Below are 22,624 nucleotides of genomic sequence, written 5' to 3' on the forward strand. Positions count from 1 at the left end.
CATGGTTTTTGCAGTGATAAGGTTTGATTTCTTTCCTTTCTTCCTTCCTTCCTTCCTTCCTCCCTCCCTCCCTCCCTCCCTCCCTCCCTCCCTTCCTTCCTTCCTTCCTTCCTTCCTTCCTTCCTTCCTTCCTTCCTTCCTTCCTTCTTCCTTTTTTTGAGATGGAGCCTTGCTCTGTTGCCCAGGCTGGAGTGCAGTGGTGCAATCTCAGCTCACTGCAACTTCCAACTCCCAGGTTCAAGCAATTCTCTGCCTCAGCCTCCTGAGTAGCTGGGATTACAGGTGCCTGCCAGCACACCTGGCTAAGTCTTGTATTTTGTATTTTAGTAAAGACAGGTTTTCACCATCTTGGCCAGGCTGGTCTTGAACTCCTGACCTCATGATCTACACACTTTGGCCTCCCAAAGTGCTGGGATTACAGGCGTGAGCCACTGTGCCTGAACTGATTTGTTTCTTTTTTTGTGTATTCACTCTGTCTGCAAGTTTTGTAGTTTCATATGTTTTCACGAACACATGCAGTTACTATCTTTTTGCTTCCAGAGGGAGTCTTCCCTTAAACATTTCTTGTAAGACTGATCTAGTGGTGATGAATTCTCCAAGTTTCTGCTTATCTGAGAAAGACTTTATTTCTCTTTCATTTCTAAGAATAGCTTTGCTGGGTATAATATTCTTAACTGACAGATTTGTTTGTTTTTTTTCTTTTAGTACTTCGAATATTTCATTCCATTCTCTTCTGGCCTGTATGTTTTTTGCTGAGACATCTGCAATTGGGTTAATGGGTATTCCCTTATTTGTGACTTGGTATTATATTTTTCTCTAGCTATTTTTGTCTTTGACTTTTGGCAAAATTCAAATACGCCTTGGAGAGGACTTGTTTGGATTAAATATATTTGGAGACTTTTGAGTTTATTGGATCTGAATGTCTACCCCTTTTCCAAGACATGGGAAGTTTTTCACTATTATTTCATTAAATAGGTTTCCTTTATCTTTTCTCTTCTCTTTCTGCAACCCCCATAGTGCCAATATTTGTTCACTTACTGATGTTTCATACATTTTTGTAGGTTTTTCTTTCTTTAAAATATTTTTTTGTCTGCCTGAGTTATTCCAAAAGATCTGTCTTCAAGTCCAAAAATTCTTTCTTCTACTTGGTCTAATCTGTTGTTTAAGTTATTGATTATACTCTTTGTTGTGTTATTCATTGAATTATCCAGCTCTAAAATATATATTTGGTTCTTTTTTATGATATTTCTTTATTGAATTTCTCATTCAAATAATGAATTTTTTAATTTTGTTTAATCATCTATCTGTTTTCTCTTGTATCTCACTGAGTTTCTTTAAGATTATTATTTTGAATTGTTTTTGCTATTTTGTATATTTCCTTATAATTGAATTTCGTTACTGGAGAATTATTTTGTTCCTTTGGAGGTGTAATATTTCCTTGATTTTCTATGTTTGATGTGTTCTTACATTGATTTCTGTGCATCCAGTAGAACAGTCACCTCTTGCAATTTTATGAAATAGATTTATAAATAGAGACTTTTCTTTTTTTGTGTGTTTGTGTGTTTTGTTTTTTATTTTTACATTTGTTTTAATTTATATCTTTGATAAAAATCATTCAAATGTTTTGCCTCAAATACAATTCTATTTTTTGGCAGCAAATCCAGGTAGGATTATTTTTTATTAGATTTTCTTCAAAAAAAAAAAAGAAAGAAACAGGGATACATGTGCAGAATGTGCAGGTATGTTACATAGATATTTGTATGCCATGGTGGTTTACTGCACCTATTGACTCATCCTCTAAGTTCCCTTCCCTCACCCCCATACCCCAACAGGCCCTGGTGTATGTTGTTCCCCTCTCTGTGTCCATGTGTTCTCAATGGTCACCTCCCATGTATGAGTGAGAACATGTGGTGTTTGGTTTTCTGTTCCTGTGTTAGTTGGCTGAGGATGATGACTTCAAACTTCATCCATGGCTGTGCAAAGGACATGATCTCTTTCCTTTTTATGGCTGCATAGTATTCCATGGTGTATATGTATCACATTTTCTTTATCCAGTCTATCACTGATGAGCATTTGGGTCAGTTCCATGTCTTTGCTATTGTAAATAGTGCTGCAATAAATACAAGTGTGCATGTGCCTTTATAGTAGAATGATTTATATTTCTTTGGGTCTATATCCAGTAATGTGATTGCTAGGTCAAATGGTATTTCTGGTTCTAGATCCTTGAGAAATCACCATACTGTCTTCCACAGAGGTTGAATTAATTTACATTCCTACCAACAGTGTAAAAGCTTTCCTGTTTCTCCACATCCTCACCAGCATCTATTGTTTCCTGATTTTTTAATAATCACCATTCCAACTGGCATGAGATGGTGTCTCATTGTGGTTTTGATTTGCATTTCTCTAATGATCAGTGATGTTGAGCTTTTTTTCATATGTTTGTTGGCCACATAAATGTCTTCTTTTGAGAAGTGTCTGTTCATACCCTTTGCCCATTTTTTGATGGGTTGTTTGTTTTTTTTTCTTGTAAATATGTTTAAGCTCCTCATAAATTCTGGATATTAGACCTTTGTCAGATGTATAGATTGCAAAAATTTTCAACCATTTTGTAGGTTGTCTGTTCACTCTGATGATAGTTTCTCTTGCTGTGCAGAAGCTCTTTAGTTTAGTTAGATCCCATTTGTCAATTTTAGCTTTTGTTGCAATTGTTTTTGGCATTTTTGTCATGAAGTCTTTGCCCATGCCTATGTCCTGAATGGTATTGCCTAGGTTTTCTTCTAGAGTTTTTATGGTTTTGGGTTTTACATTTAATCCATCTTGAGTTAATTTTTGTGTAAGGTATAAGAAAGGGGTTCAGTTTCAGTTTTCTGACAATGGCTTGCCAGGTTTCCCAGCACCATTTGCTGAATAGAAGATCCTTTCCCAATTGCTTATTTTTGACAGGTTTGTCGAAGATCAGATGGTTGTAGGTGTGTGGTGTGATTTCTGAGGTCTGTGTTCTATTCCCTTGGTCTTTATGTCTGTTTTGCTAACAGGACCATGCTGTGTTGGTTACTGTAGACTTGTAGTATGGTTTGAAGTCAGGTAGCGTGATGCCTCCAACTTTGTTCTTTTTGCTTAGGATTGTCATGGCTATTTGGGGTCTTCTTTGATTCTATATGAAATTTAAATATAGTTGAAGGGTGCAGCAAACCAACATGGCACATGTATACCTATGTAATAAACCTGCACGTTGTACACATATATCCTAGAAATTAAAGTATAATAATAAAATTTTTAAAAAAAGAAATTTAAAATAGTTTTTTTCTAATTCTGTGAAGAACGTCAATGGTAATTTGATGGGAGTAGCGTTGAATCTGTACCTTACTTTGGGCCTTATGGCCATTTTCATGATATTGATTCTTCCTATCCATGAGGATGGAATGTTTTTCCATTTGTTTTTGTCCTATCTTATTTCCTTGAGCAGTGGTTTGTAGTTCTTCTTGAAGTGATCCTTCATATCACTTGTTGGCTGTATTCCTAGGTGTTTTGTTCTCTTTGTAGTGATTGTGAATGGGAGTTCATTCATGATTTCGTTCTCCGCTTGTCTGTTGTTGGTGTAAAGGAATGCTTGTGATTTTTCACATTGATTTTGTATCCTGAGACTTTGCTGAAGTTGCTTATCAGTTCAAGAAGGTTTTGGACTGAGATGATGGAGTTTTCTGAATGTAAAATCATGTCATCTGCAAACAAAGACAACTTGACTTCCTCTCTTCCTCTTTGAATACCCTTTATTTCTATCTCTTGCCTGATTGCCCTGACCAGAACTTCCAATACTATGTCAGATAGGAGTGGTAAGAGAGGGCAATCTTAGAAAAAGACTTATTTCTATAGATAGGTCTTAGGGTGTCAGTTGGGTAGGGTGTATTGGCTTTAATTCCACATGGACACAGTAGTCTCTAGTCAGTTTCTTCAGCTGTAATTCATGCTAGTGATTTTTCTATCTCAGTGGCCTAGGCTGCAAGAGTTTGTGGCAGCAGTGGCACAGCTTTGCTGGGTGTGTGCTTGCTGGGCCGTTTCTTAGGTGGAGGGAGAGATGTGAGTGCACATAATGCTCATGGTAAGTCAGTCAGCTGGGGGTCTGGCTCACTGAGGTTAGGGCTATGGGCCTTTTACTCTGGCCAGGGGTATGGGCATACAGCTCCTTGGCTGCCCTGGGGATGTGTCCTTGAGGAGCAAGCCCACTGGGCTGTTTTTCAGACCTCAGGAACAGGCACACAGTCATTTGGTCAGTCTGAAGATGTGTCTGCCCAAGGTGGCCTGCCAAGCTGTTTTTCAGGACTTTGTTATGGGTGGCAGCATGTCCACCAGGGATAGAGTTGCACATAGTAGACAAATTATAAAACACAGTTCAAGTCTCTTTGTCTGTTTTTGGCATAAGCAGCAGATATCCTGAGCATCAAAAAAGAAAAAACAAAAAACAAAAAACACTCAAGTAATGGAAAGAAGCAGGATTACTACTTTACAGGGGCCACATTAAAAACTTTTGTTTTCATGAAACAGCTGTTTGTAACTCTATCTATGATGTTCAGTGCTTTATTAGAATTTTTCGTAGTTGCTTTGGAGGAATATATTCCAGTTTGAGAGACAACCTTTCTCCTTGAGTATAATTGACTCTATCAATTCCAAGTGCTGGTAATTAATGATAGTAGAGAAGTGGATACAAGTGATGTTTGCTAAGACCCACAAGAGCATATTGCTCTGTGAGATACCCATGGTCTCTAAGTACAATTTTTGGAGTTGAGAGCAGGTATACAATTAACAGGATATCCTCCCTTAATTTACTTTTCTTTCTCTCAAAACTCAGATTAAATACAAGGTAAGATGCTTGAACAGTTTTAAATTTAGTTAACATATATGATGGAAGCCAGTCACAAGAAAGAGCTGAGAAAATGATTCTTAGTAAGATGATATGGTCCAAATGTTTGGCTTCCACACTACCACGGTCTTTTGAGTTACATCATTTGATCTGATTTTTCTAATCCATGGGCTATCATGGTTCAGTTTAGTGTTGAGTAATTTCATAAATCATATTCATGTACTGGTCCCTCTGTTCTTTCCAAGAATGTGGCTTTGATGAATAAACAATAGTTATAACATGTTTGTTTCTATCTCACGTACATCCAAAATTATAAAATCTCAATGTTGCACAAACTCAAGAGTTTCACCACGTATATTGTGTTGGCTTGGACTTCATTGGTTTTGTCAGTCTTTACTCTGCTAGACTGAGAAGAAGTCTCCTAAATGTGGGATTCTGTAATTTTTCCTTTGAAACAAAGTTCATCTTGCTTTTGCATAATGAGGTCAATAAAGTAGGACTGAGGGTCCCTCCTGAGAGCATGTGGGGAGCTGTGCAGGCTGCTCTATGACCCCAATTTGTAGCTAAAGAATGAAGAAGAGCAGGCCTGGGATGGACACATTTTGTCCACAGGTACAGTTGGTCACTGGGTCTTCCAGTAGACATGTTGTGGCTGAAAACTCAGATTATAGGTAACATTTACCCCCTTTTAAATTACAAAAAATGATATTATCAGCAAAGCAGCCACATCTAACTTTGTAGTCCAAGGGAAAAGGAGACATTTGGCAGCTTGCAATTGCTTTCCTTTTTAGTCTTTACAGTAATGGAATCGACTCAAACTGGTTCATCAGAGAAACTTGTACATATCTCTTCCCAAATCCATGTTCAGTGACATCATACTGGTAACTTAAAATTGGCCATTGTGGCAGTAATTTATATCACAGAAATTGGCAAATGTTGCAAATCAGGACTTGGATTTTTTTTTAATCTTCAGAGGACCAGTTGTAAAATATTTACTAGCATACCACTGGTTTTATATCTAATTTATTATTTCCTTTGATAACACATCATGAAAGTCCTTCTCCTCATCATAGCTAATGTTTATTAATCACTTTATTTGAGCTGAACACTGTGCTAAGATACTTCGCATATGATATTTTATTTAATTCTCACAGCAACCTCATGCGGTCTAAGGTCTCAGCTTGTGGTTGAAGGATGCTGAAGATGCACAGATTTTATTTCTCAGGTAAAACCTTCAAATAAGGAAACCAGAGCTCAGCAAGGTGATATAACTTTTTTTTTTTTTTTGAGATGATACAGCATGTAAGTGGTAGATTGTAGAATATAATTTCTGGCTGACTCATGCTTTTAACCACATGCACTATGGTCTTTCCCGCATAGGGTTTGTAGAAAACTGTTCTGGGCTCAAAATGATGATATCTTGGTTCTAGTGTACTCTCTGCACCCAGTCTGACACCTGATCTCTCAAAGCCTCAGTGTCTGCATCTATAAAAGAAGACCAATGACAATAACTCTGCCTGCCTCAGAGGATGGTTTTACCACTTAAATAACAGTATGCAAAAGATTTATTTGGAAAGCTCAAGGACTATATAAATGGGAGATAACATTACAGGCTAAGTAAAAGTAAATAGAGTCACACACACACAGGCACACACACACACACACATACATACACACAAAATTCCAGTGTAGAAGATTTGGCTGAAGTGAGTAATTTATATAAAGGCAGGTTCTGAGGACTCTTGCAATGAATATTACTGGGTAAACTGGCAGGACGTTGAGCTTGGCAATGTCTGACCTTATCTCTTGGAATTCTTTGGCTTTGGCGCTCTCTAGCCTTCCCGGACAGTCTGACTGGTGATCAAGGTAGTCCTAATCTCATGGGCAGATTTTTATGGTGGATACCTTCTAGGAATCAAATTATTAACAAGACAGGTCAGTGTTGGGAAGTTGACATTTAATGGCTTTAGGGAGAATTTCTGCTATGTTATGTCCATGTTTTAATAAAGAGGTCCTTTTGCTGCACCCATAGCTATTTATACTTTCAGTAGTCAGCCTATTCCATTGTTATTCATTTCAGGTTTATTTTCTGCATCACATTGAACTCTCCATGATATCATATAATTATTTGATCACTATAGAATCTCCAGCACCAAGTACTGAGATTGACAGATAGTATTGCTTTGTAAATATCTACCAAACTTGCACTTACATGGGTGAGCTAACTTAGTATGCTTCTGTGCACTTATTCATAACAGGTCCTATGAATCCTAACTACCTCGTTTATCCTAACTACCCCTCATTCCATTAGTTTGCTGAATTAATGAACAAGTATGTATCACTGTTGCATGGACACCTTGGACAAATCTAAGATTCCTGATCTAGTATAATTTTTAAACAAATGATTTAAAAGAATTTCAGATGATCTTTACATTTTCATGTCTGATTTAACTTACCATTGATATCAATCTTGCTAACTTTCCTTCACTGAATGAAAAATACTAAGGCTCTCAACTTCTGTCTTCTACATTTCATTCTACTAAGCAGCAGTGAGGAACTTGATTTCTTTTGTAATATGGGATAAGCTCTCCATATGGCTTCAAAATAGTCTGTATTTGTGAAAGCTTCACATGTGACTGATTCACAACTAGAGCTGTTGGCATTGAATCAGAGAATTCTATTTGCTAAGTATGCCTTTTTAACTGGAGGGAGTGCAGGATAGTGCTTCAGCAACTATATACTCTATTTCCCTACAGATGAAGTATGAACAATGGTAACAAAGCAAGTAAAATGTAGTTATCTAAGCAATATAGTGAGGTTTTTCATTTGCTGTTTGGACATCCTAAATTAGAGAGCAAATAATCATTACTTTGGTAATCATTCAGAATAATACCTCTACATACTGGCTACATCTCACAAGTAATATAGATGATCTTAGTGCTCTTGGCTATAAATATTTTTTGATATAATTGCTAACTTATATTAATCAGAACTAGACTAGTATGATCAGAGTGGTCCATCTTCTATTTAGTATTTCAAGAAGTTAGAAATATCATTTCAGATACACTATTAATAACTTTATGCCTTTCTATGAGACAAATAAGAACAATTATTTTTTTGATAATAGACTAGAAGTTCTAAGGACAGCAAATTAAAATGTTTAAAATTGTAAGTAGATGCCTGGCAGATAATCATGTTAATCATCTGGTAACTTATATGTCAAGTCTAACAATTTATATCTGAACTCATACATATACCTGTGTGTATGCATCAAATATAAAGTAACCTCCCCAGTACTTTCTCTTAAAGATCAGCAAATAGCTGATAGATTAGTAACTCCATGGTCCTGATATTCAGTATTGCAGCCCATGTGATCATAGGTCAGATAGATAATTAAAACTACTTACTACTTATTAAAATAAGTGGACCAGGAGAAAATATGAATCAGGGAACTTAGTGTTAATCTCACTAGATTTATTTGCTTTTTTGAAAATCTGCTCAATACAAGAGTTTGTAGAGGAGTATTCCTTACACTTCTTTAACAGATAGACCCCAGTGTGAAAACAATAACAACTGAAACCCTGAAACCCAAATTGGAATACCCCATTGAACTGTAGCTAGTCATTACTAGTAATTCAAAGTATAGTTGCTAGAATTACTGGGTTAGGGAGGAAATATTTTTGCTAAAAAGTACTTCTATTTTGTAAACCATGAGTTATTAATTTATGCTGAAGACAGAAGAGAAGATATTCTATCACTTTTGGAAATATAACTACTTGTAAAGCACTTGCCTGCCATCAGAATAGGAATCCTCATGGCTTACAAATCTAGACTGTCTAAGAAGAATTATTGTTGGACTGGATTGCATAGGAGGTCAGGGAAAAAATAAAAGTCTTATTTAACAAGCTTGGGGAGAAAGACTCTTGATGTTTACCCAGATATCTGATCAAAAGGCTAGTATATTTTTCCATAATTTATTCATCGGTGCAAGCAATATTTATTAAGCATTTCCTATGTGATGTACTGACTTCTTGTGATTTATTAGTAAAAGCTATTCCTGAGAGACTATGTACTAGAAGAGGTACTGAGGAAGAGTTGGTGGGTAAACTGAAGATGGGTTACTACAAACATTTAAGGCCTCCAAACTGCCTGAGTCCCATCTGCAATCATGCCACATCTGAAAGTTTGTGCCCCTTCCTGCTGCCAACTTATTAATGATCTAACTATTTATGGGTGTTCTATCCTTTGTTTATTCAATTAGATTTAACAGCCCTGTGCCTGTTAAATGCCCTGTGCCTGCTCTGAGCAAGGCAGGTAGTGTATGATAGGACCTTTATTAATCTGGAAACAGTCTGCTTCTGTACTGTGGTGGGTGGTATTGGGTATAGAACAGTCATTCTACTAACTCAGTGACTAGATTTTTAGGCTAGGACCATGGGGCAGTGCCATATTGCTTTCTCTGGGAAACAGTTGTTCACTGTGGATGGGCATCCTTACCCATGAGAGGTGTTAGAGGGAATAGTGGGCTAGGAATGATGTCTGGGATGTTACCGTCTTCTCTAAAAAGACTCCCTGATTAATCAACTCTTTGTTTTCTCCATGAGTATCATCTTTTTAACGTTCAGTAGAGAAAAATCACCTTCCAGAGGGTAGGAAATGGCTGTCATTTGCAAAAAGTATGACTACTCTCAGGGCTTCTGAGGAAATGGAAAAGCGCTAGGATCAGTGAGGAAAGGCATGGACTCAAAGCCAGTCAGCATGAAGCACATTTGTGATGGAGTGCTAGAGAATTCTTGCCATTTGCATTGAACATCTGCTTTCCAGCTTCCATTTTGGTTATGTAAACATACCAGAATGAGTTAACTTGGCTGGAATCTCAAATCACTCCTTTTGGGGATAGGATATGCCAGAACGGCCTGATATAGGGATATGAGCAGGCATCTCAGATGAGAAGTCTGTGTCACTTACTTTATTCCCCATTAAAAACCTGCATTCTTGTTATTTACATGGGCTTTCTTCTCCCTTTCTCCATTCCCCTTTGTATCTGGTATCTCTTCCCTCGATTCTTCCTTCTTTCCCAGGTGTGTTTGATAACTGCTCCCACACTGTCAGTGACAAAGGCTGGGCCCTGGGGATCCGCTCAGGGAAGGACAAGGGAAAGCGGGATGCTCGCTTCTTCTTCTCCCTCCGCACCGACCGCATGAAGAAAGCCACTATCTTGATTAGCCACAGTCGCTACCAACCAGGCACATGGACCCACGTGGCAGCCACTTACGATGGACGGCGCATGGCCCTGTATGTGCATGGCACTCAGGTGGCTAGCAGTCTAGATCAGTCTGGTCCCCTGAACAGCCCCTTCATGGCATCTTGCCGCTCTTTGCTCCTGGGGGGAGACAGCTCTGAGGATGGACGCTATTTCCGTGGACACCTGGGCACACTGGTTTTCTGGTCGACCGCCCTGCCACAAAACCATTTTCAACACAGTTCTCAGCATTCAAGCGGGGAGGAGGAAGTGACTGACTTGGTCCTGACAGCGAGCTTTGAGCCTCTGAACACAGAATGGGTTCCCTTTAGAGATGAGAAGTACCCACGACTTGAGGTTCTCCAGGGCTTTGAGCCAGAGCCCGAGATTCTGTCGCCTTTGCGGCCCCCACTCTGTGGGCAAACGGTTTGTGACAACGTGGAATTGATCTCCCGGTACAATGGATACTGGCCCCTTCGGGGAGAGAAGGTGATACGCTACCAGGTGGTGAACATCTGTGATGATGAGGGCCTAAACCCCATTGTGAGCGAGGAGCAGATTCGTCTGCAGCACGAGGCACTGAATGAGGCCTTCAACCGCTACAACATCAGCTGGCAGCTGAGCGTCCACCAGGTCCACAATTCCACCCTGCGACACAGGGTTGTGCTTGTGAACTGTGAGCCCAGCAAGATTGGCAATGACCATTGCGACCCCGAGTGTGAGCACCCACTCACAGGCTATGATGGGGGTGACTGCCGCCTGCAGGGCCGCTGCTACTCCTGGAACCGCAGGGATGGGCTCTGTCACGTGGAGTGTAACAACATGCTGAACGACTTTGACGACGGGGACTGCTGCGACCCCCAGGTGGCTGATGTGCGCAAGACCTGCTTTGACCCTGATTCACCCAAGAGGTAAGGGACTGGGGTTTGGGGTGTCCTACTTGTAGGGTACATTTCTGACATCATTTTATCTGTTTGGTTTTGGAGACAAATGTGTTCATACAGTCCCTGAATACAACATTAATCCACCCCATCAGACAGTATTAAGCTTTTGTGAAGTGCTAGGTGTTCTGTTAGGTAATTAGGAACACAGATGACTGAGACAAGAGACAGCCCTCACAGAACTCACTATTTGTGGTGCAGAAAGCTGTGTACATAGTGTGAAGTGCACCCAAAGGCATATGCACCAGATACTTCGGGCACAGGAAAGCTGAACAACTTGCTCTACCAGAGGAGGCCAGGAAATCTTCGTGGAGAATGAACAAGGTATCCAGACATAGAAACCAGTCAATACTTATTACACGTGACAATACTTCCTATAGTCTTAGGGTCTTGGCAAAGTAATGCAGATCTGTGAAAAGGTCTTAGGTCTGTTTAGTCTAAGCAGTTCAACACTTTCGTAAAGTTTCGTGTGACAGCTAGCCACTAGTCTCCTTTAGGTGACTGAGATCTTTCACTGTTGCCCCATTAAATTCCATTCTTTGTGCAGCATCCAGAAGGATCTTTTGAAAAAGGTAAGTTGGATACTGTCATTTCTCGTCTTAAGATTTTTTCCTCCATTGCACTCAGAGTAAAATCTGAATCCCCTACCTGACACACAGGCTCTTAATGCAATCTGGCCCCTGTCTGCCTCTCCATCCCCACCCACATAGCACAGCCTCACTGACTTGATTCTATTCCACTGAACAGATCAAGCTTTTTTTTGCCCTCAGGATTTTGCATTAGCTGTTCCATCTTCTTAGAATCCTCTTTTCCTTAATATTCCCTTGGTGGGCTCTCTCTTGTCATTCAAATGCCTACTTAGATGTTACCACCTGGGAGGCCTTTCCTAATCCCTCAGATTAAAGCAGCTATCAATTACTGTTACATCAACTAATTTAAATTTCCTGTTTAACACTTAGTACTTCTGATATTTTTTCTTTCACATTCATGTATTTGTCTGTTTTTCCCCTATTTGGAATATCAGCTCCATGAGATCAGGGCCCTTATCTATTCTGTTAACTACTATATTCCCAAGGTCTAGAATAGCAGCTGACATTTAGTTGTTTAAGTTGATGAATAAATGGATCCGATGTGTCTCTTGTTCTGAGACAGAAGCCATAAGAAGATTCTCATTTGATGGCTGATGCAGGGGTTGGACATAATAGAGGAGGGTAAGAAAGTAGGTAGGTAGCTAGTGAACTTGTTAATATGTGTTTGTGGACAAGGTATCCCCAGTACACAACTGGTGCCTTTGTTCAAATTATGAAAAGGCTTACCTGACCTAGGGTACAGGGCTGGTGGGAGGTGGGGGAACAGGATCTCAGCTCCCACCCAATGTCTTGATGGCTGCTTTTGTGTTGGACACCATTTGTACAAGTAGTTCCTGGTACCCCTGTGTGTGGGAAGTCCTCTTGGTATGAGTTACCACTAATAGAGTGGCCTGTACTTTAAGCGTGTGGTGTAAAAGACTGAGTATACGATTTGGAATCAAGGGACACGATTAAATTTTGGAGTCCTCACTACTTAACTAGGTTTGCAAGTTACGCAAGTCACTTTTGGAAACTCAGAAGTCTTCTCTATGAAGTAAGGATGATTGCAGTAATACCTTGCATTATCAGTATTTTCAGGTTATTTTGTGAATCAAATGAAAGTATAGGAAAGTAGCTCTAAAGTTTTCAATGTACACAAATAGTTCTAAAATAACATTAGTTCTTATTATTAAGGCTGACAGATAGGAAGTCTTTATTTACATAGTGATGCAAAGAGAACAAATCAAATTATCAGAACTATTTGTATAATAAAATTCTGTTTAGAACAATGAGAACACATGGACACAGGGAGGGGAACATCACACACTGGGGCCTGTCAGGGAGTGGTGGGGCTAGGGGATGGATAGCATTAGGAGAAATACCTAATGTAGATGACGGGTTGATGGGCGCAGCAAACCACCATGACACGTGTATACCTATGTAACAAACCTGCATGTTCTGCACGTGTATCCCAGAACTTAAAGTATAATTTAAAAAAAGAAGAAGAAAAGAAAGTTATGTTTGGGTTTGGTTTTTAGATTTTGGTAACCTCAAACAGAAGCTAAACCTCACTAACAGCAGTGGTTAGCAACACTTAGGATCCCCCGGAGAAATGAGAAAGTCTGGTCTCCCAGTTTATAGTAATGACCTCCTGCCCTGTCTGAGAGAGCTGTCTTTCAAGGTACCCAGGTATTGTTCTCCTCAGAATTTCCCTTTCTTTCTCTAAATTCCTATCACACTGCCCTTATCTGGGTGTTTATGACTTACCTCACTGCCTGCAGAAGAGGAACTCACTCCTTCTATTTATAGACCCAGTAGTGTTTTGAACCTTTATTCATAAGTGACTCTTTTAGCCCCACATATAAAACCTGCTTTGTGGAATACAAAGGAAATATTTATACTTTTTGATAGTTAAAAATACTAACTCAAAGTGAAAATTGCTCATGGTTTAAAATATCAAATTATACCAAAAGACAGAAGGAAGAAAATCAGTCACCTGCCTAACTCTTCCCCATCCTTCTCCACACTCTGTCCTTGCTTTGCACAGGTTACTATATCTATTTTTTTCACCTTTTTTTTTTTTCTGGTAGTTTCCTGTACACCTCTAAATATTGTATTTATATTGCTTGGTTCATCAATTTTAAACATTATCCATTGATTTCTTAAGATAGAGACGGGTCTAACTCCCTTACATTATCTCCTTCCTTGTCCTTACATCCTTCCATATAATTACTTTACTATTTTTGTTGAATCAATTGTATGTATTATAGTATTATGACTGTGAAATGTTATTTGTTGCAGAACAAAGTACTAGTCTATTATTATATTTCTTTTCTTGCACCGCTTCTTCCCATTCCCAGCCCAACCCCTTGAGTCTCTATTTATCCTTCCTTCCTTCCTTCCTTCCTTCCTTCCTTCCTTCCTTCCTTCCTTCTTTTATTCTTTCTTGATATTCTTGATTGCTTTCAAATGCTTTATTTTACCGGCTAATTTGTAGAATAAATTTATAAAAATGTTCCCCTCCTCTGAACTGTTCTAACACTAAATAAAACTCTTCTTCTTCACCCTTCAAAAAATGTTTTTTCCACTCCTCTAGAGCTCTCCCTTCTAGTTAATTGTATTCTCTTCTTCCAATCTTGGCCAGTTATCTTTAGGTCTGCTGCACAGTTGTCATCCTGGGACTTCTCTTCAATGCGTTTTTTTGGGGGATAGAGCCACTGTGTCCTGAATTACATGAATATCTCTTAATGTACTACCTTATTTTACTGGAAAGCATCCTCAAGTAAATTTGTAAGAAAAGATGTTTTAGGTAATGTTTTCTGAAAATGCACTTCTCAGAATGTTTTTGTTCTACTTTCATACAAAACTGATAGTTTGACTTGGTATAAAATTTTGAATTGAAAAACAGTTTATCTCAAACTTATGAAGAAGTTCATTAATTACTTCTAGCTTCTGTTCTGATAATTGTGTGTACTTTTATAGTGTGTGAGTATATATATACACACATATATATATATATTTATATATTCTTTTAGAATCTTATCCTTAGCCTTGTTACTCTAGGAATTTGTAAGATTATTTTTTAGGGATTGACTTTTATTGTTCTTTTGTTGAACATTGTTCAGTTTGGACACTTATGCCCCTTGTCTCTGGAAAAATCTCTTAAATTGTTACTTTGATATTTCTTCATTTAGTTTTCTCTATTCTCTTTGTTACCCCTGATACTCCTGGGGATGAATCTACTGAACTCACTCTTTGTCTCTTTTCTCTCCTACATTCTCTGTTAGTTTGTTCTACTTTTTTTTTTTTTTGAAATTTCTTTGAGTCTTTCAATGCTTTTATTTACTTTTATATTTTAACAATCATACGTTTAACACCTTATTCTTTGATTATTTTTAATATAATCTTAAAAAAATTTTAAGACAGACATTTTCAAAGATAAAAATGTGATTCATTTGGAATTTTTTTTGTGTGTGTTATATCTGATACCTCTGAAGTCAACTTTTCTTTTTTTATTATATTTTAAATTAATGATTGTTCTTTATGCTGGTGACTTTCCTTAAATGTCTAATGCTTATTCACAGTAGAAACCACACTTTTAAATCTCTACCTATGATAATCTAAGAAAGAATAATTATCTATGAATTTTCTCTTTTGAAAAAAGAAATTTGAAGGCAGAAACATAGTGGAGGAGAGAGGTTTTCTTTCTTCTCAGCTCTCTTATACTTATTTCATGTGTAGGTCTTTTCTGCCTTCCCTATCCTATTTTTTGTGCTGAATTTTTATTATAAAAATATTAATTTTTTATGACTCTTGGCAAGAGCAATATTTTGAAAAGTAATTATTTATCAAGCTTCTATGATATGCCAGGCATGGCAGAGGGACACATGTAAAGACTACGGAAATGGTAAGGGCTAACAATTTAGAGGAGAAGTTCAGTAATTTTATCTAAATTCTCTGGGTTTAAATCCAGGCTGAGGCATTAAGAGCAGAACATGGGGAATGGCTTTTCTTTGCTATGGCTTAGATTGTTTGAAAGGACTTTTGATTCATAGAGATATAGATCTTTGGGTTTCCATAAGGTCCTGTGACTTGGTGCAGTTAGTCTCTGAACTAGATTGCCTTTGTAGAGCCTGCCTATTATTACAGTTAAATCACAGAGCTCAAGCTCACAATTCCATTATACTGTTACTCTGAAGGGACTCAACTTTGACAAGTGCTTTGCCAGGCATCTATTGAGTGGAGTGCTCCAGCCACAGAGTCTTTCCACTCACAGTGGAAGCACCAGAAGCTCACAGTTTAGGGTCGGGGGAGAGTAGTAGAAAGTGGGGGACAGACCTACAAATAGATCACTAACATTTGAGTGCAAGGATTGATGTATGAACAACTCTCCTCACTTCCCAAATCCTGTTCAGTCTTCCTGCTGTGGTTCCAATGTGTCTCCCAAAGTTAAGAAAATGTGGCACATATATACCATGGAATACTATGCAGCCATAAAAAAGATGAGTTCTTGTCCTTTGTAGGGACACAGATGAAGCTGGAAACCATCATTCTGAGCAAACTATCTCAAGGACAGAAAACCAAACACCGCATGTTCTCATTCATAGGTGGGAATTGAACAATGAGAACATTTGGACACAGGGTGGGGAACATCACACACCGGGGCCTGTCATGGGGTGGGAGGGGAGTGGGATAGTATTAGGAGATATACCTAATGTAAATGGCCAGTTAATGGGTGCAGCACACCAACATGGCACATGTATACATATGTAACAAATCTGCATGTTGTGCACATGTACCCTGAAACTTAAAGTATAATAAATTAAAAAAAAAAAAAAAGAAATTTAATCCCTAAAGCAACAGTGTTGAGAGGTGAAAATGTTAAGAGATGGTTATGTCATGAGAGCTCTGCCCTCATTAATGGATTCATGCTGTTATCACAGGAGTGAGTTTCTGATAAAAGGATGAGTTTGCTACCCCTCTCTCGTGCCTGCTTTCTTGCACTTCTGTCTTCTGCCATGGGATGATGAAGCAAAAGGACCTTCACTAGATGCAGGCCTCTCAACCTTGGACTTTACAGCCTCCAGAACTGTAGGAAATTAATCTCTCTTTTTCAAAAATTACCCATTCTCATGTATTCTGCTATGGCATCACAAAACAAACCAAGATGCATTCCCACCACCCCCAGCAAGAAACCACAAATCTAGCCCAAAGTAGTTCCTCTCCCAAATGCTCTGAGAGGAGAGAAAGCCTGATGAATTCAGCATCAAACATCTGTAACCCAGATGAGCCTATCAAAGGGAGAGTACTTATCAGGCTCTGGACTGGTCAGGAGGAGATATGAATTATAGATACATTACCCAGCCAGTTGAACAGACCTACCAAGATAAAGGAACTTGGAACTAGGCAGGGCTACATAAGCCAGATGTCTGTTTCTACATAGTAGCTGCCCTGAGAGATGATCTGCAAGAATTAAGGGAAGGAAGGGTGTTGAGTGTCCACTTCAGTAAAATCACAAATGTCATTGACTATTCCCTGTGGTGCATACTAGGGAGCCGAGCCCAAAGGAATTTCTGTACCCTCAGGGGAACCTGTCTTCCCTGACCTTTGCAGGCTTCAACTTTTTTTTGGTTATTAATTGTTTCTGTCACATTTCTCCCTAAAATTATGTCTCAGAGTTACAGTTCTTTGCTGCTGCACCTACTTTCCATCCCATGCTTTCTCTCCTTTTCACAATAGAGTTGAGCAAGTATTTCACTAAATCTGGAACTCTGCTTGTCTCTCTTTTTTGGTTTCTATATCTCAGATCTCACAATATTGCTATAATGTGAAGAAAAGTCTCCAAATAAAAACAAATAGTTGAACAAGGATCAATCATTTAGTGTCTGACCATGCTCTGAAGCAGACAATGGGGATACTGTATATTTGTTTTCTGTATATTTGTTTCTGAAGCCTGTGATGGGCTAACATCTCTATATGTTGGCAACTCATTGTCTCTTCTTTGCCTCATTCCCTGAGGTTTCACTGGGGAGTTCAAGGGCAGAGGACTCTTATACATAGCAATACTTGCCCATGGCATACTTCCCTCTAAAGAGGTCCTCAAGAGGGTGGCTGGGAATTGTTCTGGGGGATATGGCAGAGAGTGGTGTCTGCAGGTATACACTAGAAAGGGTGTATCTTGGGACAGGAAGGCAGAGGCACATGGCATCAAAGGGAACAGGTGGAGAAGTTGGTGCTGCACAGACCTGGATGCCTTGGATTAGCTGTGCTTTGCTCACTCACACTCAGAGGCTGTTGAGCCAAAGGCATGGTCAGGCTGGGCTCTTGCAGTGGCTGGTCTGTTAAACATCAGCCAGGCTTCATTATAGGTTTCTTTTGAAGTTGAGATTCAAAGGTCCCTGAAGCCAAAAAAAACACACGCAGGGAAAATAAGCATAAGGGGTAGAAGAGGGCAGGAAGAAAAGAAATGGAGGAGAAATTTTAAAACTAAACAGCAAAAAACTGTCAGTTCCCTCACTTCAAAATTCACAGGCAGTGTGAACTCTAGAGCGAGTGTCACCTTCTCATGGTCACATCAACTGGCAACGGGAATAGAAGGAAAGAAATAAGAGGAGGTTCCGTAGATAAGCACAGTAAGTTTACCTACAAACAGAAATGTCTCTTATTTATTTTCCTACAAGCCAGTTTCTCCACAGTTCCAATAGGCACCGTACTATGGAGCAAATGAAATCCACAGTTTTTCTGTTCACCTGACTTAGTGGACTTTCCTCCTCAGGTTAGTGGGGGGTGGGGCAGGGTGGATGTTTTTCTCCTTTTCATAGTTTATTTCCTACCCAAATAGACAGCCTGGTGAGTGAGCTGTGTAGTCTGTCTGGGTTAAAAATATTTCCTCTTAGAAATTTTTCAGGAGAGACCCCAGTCTCCAACTACACTCAGTTGTTCAAAATACTTCGGCTTTTTCCTAGGAGTTGGGGTGCTAGCCCTGGTGCCTTGGCCAGATGCCAATCTGTCTCAGATGATTTCACTTAGAGGTTCCTTCCTAGGATTTAAGCCTAAGAGTTTGAAAGACAGCTACACACTTACACATTTTCTTTCTTTTTTCCTTTTCTTGGACTCTTGTTTGTAATGACTTCAGTGACTGGTTATAAATGAAATCTTGTTGGTCGGTCTTCCCCTAACCAGGCCCTCATTCCCTTGATGTCAGAGTTGTCGAGTGGGTAGCGGGTGGCACATGTAGTTAGCGTGGCCGTCAGGGGTTTTTCTGAGGTTCCATCAGAGCACCAGCCTCTGGAGGAAGCTCCTGATCTATTATTAATTTCAACTCCAAGGTTTCTCTCACTTCCTACCCAGAACGCTGTCCAATGGTTGTGGATCTGATTTCCAGAGCCAAACACTTAAACAACTACTACTTATCCTTCAAGTCTCAACTAGGATGTCCCTTCCTTCTTCTTGGAGCATTCTGTTGTCCTCAAATACAAATTAGCTACCTCATTTGTATCACTTCTCATCCCCCGGTAGCCACCACTGTAATCCAGGTCCCCATCTTCACTCACCTGGATTATTGCAATAGTCTTTTAACTGGTATCCCAGTTTTGCCCTTGCACTATTGCCTCGAGTCTATTTTTAGCACAACAGTCAGAGTAATCCTATCATGGTATAACTCAGATCAAGTCATTCCTCTCCCCCTAATTCTCCAGCAGTTTACCAGCTTATTCAGAGTCAAAGCTAACAGCATGACTGATCTATACGGTCATAAAGCATCAGTCATTTCTGTGGCTTCACCTCTTACCATGCTCCTTATTGCACTCCAACCACACTGGCCTTCTGACTTGCCAGACATACTCCTACTGTGTGACCTTTTCAGTGGCTTTTCACTTTTCTGGAATATTCTTCCTCCAGATTTCTACATGGCTAACTTTCCCACTTTCTTCTGGTCTTTTTTCAAAGTTGCTTTCTAGGTGAGGCCTTCCCTGGAGACCTCACGTAAAATTGTACACACTGTCTTGGCTCTTTATGAATTCTTCCCCTGCTTTATTTTTCTTTTTAGAATTTATCACAAACATGCTATTTTGTTTATTTTGCTTAGTATTCATTTTCTCCACTAGAATGTAAATTCTACCAGGGAAGGGGTTTTTATACGTTTGGCTGACTATTATACTCTAACACCTACAACAGCAAAAGGAACGGACTAAGTATTCAATAAATAATTGTTAAAGAAAGGAATGTTCTTACTCTAGTACAGTGGTTGGCAAACTATGGACCATGGAACAAATCTGGCCTATCACGTGTTTTTGTAAAAAAAATTATTTTGGAATACAGTTACACTCACTTGTTTACATATTGTCTATGGCTGCTTTCATGTGGCAGAGTTGTGCAGTTAAAAGAAAGACCACGTGGCCCACAAAGCCTAAAATATTTACTATCTGGCCCTTTATGAAAAAAAATGGCCAACCCCTCCTTAAATACATATTTATTATACCATACTGTAACTTCCCATTCCTGTCTATCTCTTGCACAAGACTTTAGTTTCTTTGTTCATAGTTCTTGGAACACATTTGATATTTTTAAAATGAATTAGTGTACATATATAAATATATATCTATATGTAGATGGAAAACCAATGACATGGGGAAATGACAATGTAGCTCAAGGGTTTTAGGAGGGTAAAAATTTGTAGGCAGAGTGTAATACTATGTATGGGAAAAGAAGGGTATTCAGAAACTACACTCTAGTCAACTTCTCTACTGGTCTCATCACTGTGGTAGCACTGCCCCATTTAGATCTAGTAAGTAAAATAACTGACAATATTTATGGAAGTGTGAACATGTTAGCTAAGGAGGGAATGGCTTTAAGCCATTTTCTTCATTAACTTGTTATTTGAGTAGCTGGGCCCCCAGGAGGCTCCAAAAATCTGAAACATGGAGTAAATTTTGATGAGCATAAACACAGCTACAATAGCCAGGAAGTATTTATAACATGAATCCTCTTTACCTAGGGAGTCAGTGAATGAGAGAAAGACCAGACTCCAAAAAAGGAATACAAGATCTCTTGGGCATGATGTTACAGATTAGGCAAGATCCTTGTCAAGCATTTTAATTAGGATTTTGCAATTGTAAGGAACAGACCTACTCATGTTCACTGCAGAAAATGGATTTATTGTAAAATTACATATTGGCTGGAAGTGGAGCTAGAGAGTTGCAGAGACTGTGGCAGTCAGGAGCTCCATCTCTCTCAAAGCCTACATATTTCGCTACGTCTTAGTTAATTTGCACCATTCATGTCTCATTAGCAATCTGCTAGATTACTCATAGTTTTTGCTTCCTTATAGCTTTAGTTTAAACCGTTGCTTCAGCTTGCTCTGGCTCGTAATTTATCTCATAGAATTTTTCCCTTCAGATTTTTATCCTATTGCTAGTTGCCACAGTTTCTCACAGTACCTTGGTTCAAATTCTAAAGATAGTCAATGTCAACTGGCCTAACTCATCTTTACATGTTAGTTCAGAAGTCATAGGTTTCTGGCCAGCCTTGGGTTTAAGAAACTGTGGCCAAAAGAGCAGGATAGCTGGAGGGCTCCTCAGGGCTACAGGTCCGCAACCCTCTCTCAGCTGATGTCGACTCTAAGTAGAATGAGCTCTCTTTTTTTTTTTTGAGATGGGGTCTGGCTCAGTCGCCCAGGCTGGAGTGCAGTGTCACAATCTCGGCTCACTGCAAGCTCCGCCTCCTGGGTTCACGCCATTCTCCTGCCTCAGCCTCCCTAGTAGCTGGGACTACAGGCGTCCACCACCATGCCCGGCTAATTTTTTGTATTTTTAGTAAAGACGGGATTTCACCATGTTAGCCAGGATGGTCTCGATCTCCTGATCTCATGATCCGCCCACCTCGGCCTCCCAAAGTCCTGGGATTACAGGCGTGAGCCACTGCGCCCAGCCGAATGAGCTGGTTTTTCATCTTTACTTCTTAAGGATGAAACTTCTGGCATGTTTAATTTCTGGTAATGTGCTTTTCTTTAGACCTTAGTCCCTGGTATTCTTGGTGATGTAACTCCCACTGAATTTTAATGCTAATTTTAGTCTTGGAATTGCATGGTTTAGATTTCAAACCCAAATATGCTACGATATCCAAGTAAAGTACCTGGTTCATAGTAAAATTATATATAATATTATATATATATAAATATATATACACACACATATATATGTATATAAAATACCAATGAAACAAAGCATTTTGCATGGATTATTTTATTTAATGCTCACCATAGCTTCAAAAAGTAAATATTTTGATTATATGTATTTTATGCTTAGATTTAGATAATCAAATAACTATTATTATGCAGTAGCAGACAGAAGTTAAACTCCGACTTCAGAGCTTATTTTTCCAACTGCCATTCTATATTGTTTGTTAAGTATAGGTCTTACACACCAGCAAAATGTTTAGCTTATAGTGGATTAAAAACTAAATATTTGTTGATTTTAACTATGTAATGATTATTTCAGAGAATACATTCTTGGAGAATGAGGGGAAGGAAAGGATAACTACTATGGGCTTAGGGGTTATGAAATACTTTATAGAAGTCCCTCCCTCCCTCCCTCCCTCCCTCCCTTCCTTCCTTCCTTCCTTCCTTCCTTCCTTCCTTCCTTCTTTCCTTCCTTTCTTCCTTCCTTCTTTCCTTCCTTTCTTCCTTCCTTCCTTTCTAATGGAGTCTTGCTCTGTCACCCAGGCTGGAGTGCAGTGGTGTGATATCAGCTCACTGCAACCTCCGCCTACCAGGTTCAAGTGGTTCTTCTGCCTCAGCCTCCCGAGTAGCTGGGACTACAGGTGTGTGGCACCACGCCTGGCTAATTTTTGTATTCTTAGTAGAGATGTGGTTTCACCATATTGGCCAGGCTTGTCTTGAACTTCTGACTTTGTGATCTGCCCACGTTAGCCTCCCAAAGTGCTGGGATTACAGGCATGAGCCACCGTGCCTGGCTGAGTTTCTTAAAATATGTACAGTAGAGAGCAGAAGAAAGGT

General features: G+C 39.2%; 1 protein-coding gene across 1 annotated transcript in view; it reads left to right on the plus strand.

Annotated features, from left to right (window-relative positions):
* Positions 1–22,624, plus strand: part of PAPPA2 (pappalysin 2) — a 303,742-nt gene that overhangs the window by 30,678 nt on the left and 250,440 nt on the right. The window contains exon 3 of the mRNA XM_011981444.1: positions 9,940–11,011. Within this exon, the coding sequence (XP_011836834.1) occupies positions 9,940–11,011 (1,072 nt within the window). The remainder of the gene's footprint in view (positions 1–9,939; positions 11,012–22,624) is intronic.

Source organism: Mandrillus leucophaeus, unplaced genomic scaffold, assembly GCF_000951045.1.
Source record: "Mandrillus leucophaeus isolate KB7577 unplaced genomic scaffold, Mleu.le_1.0 Scaffold226, whole genome shotgun sequence".
Lineage (NCBI taxonomy): Eukaryota > Metazoa > Chordata > Mammalia > Primates > Cercopithecidae > Mandrillus > Mandrillus leucophaeus.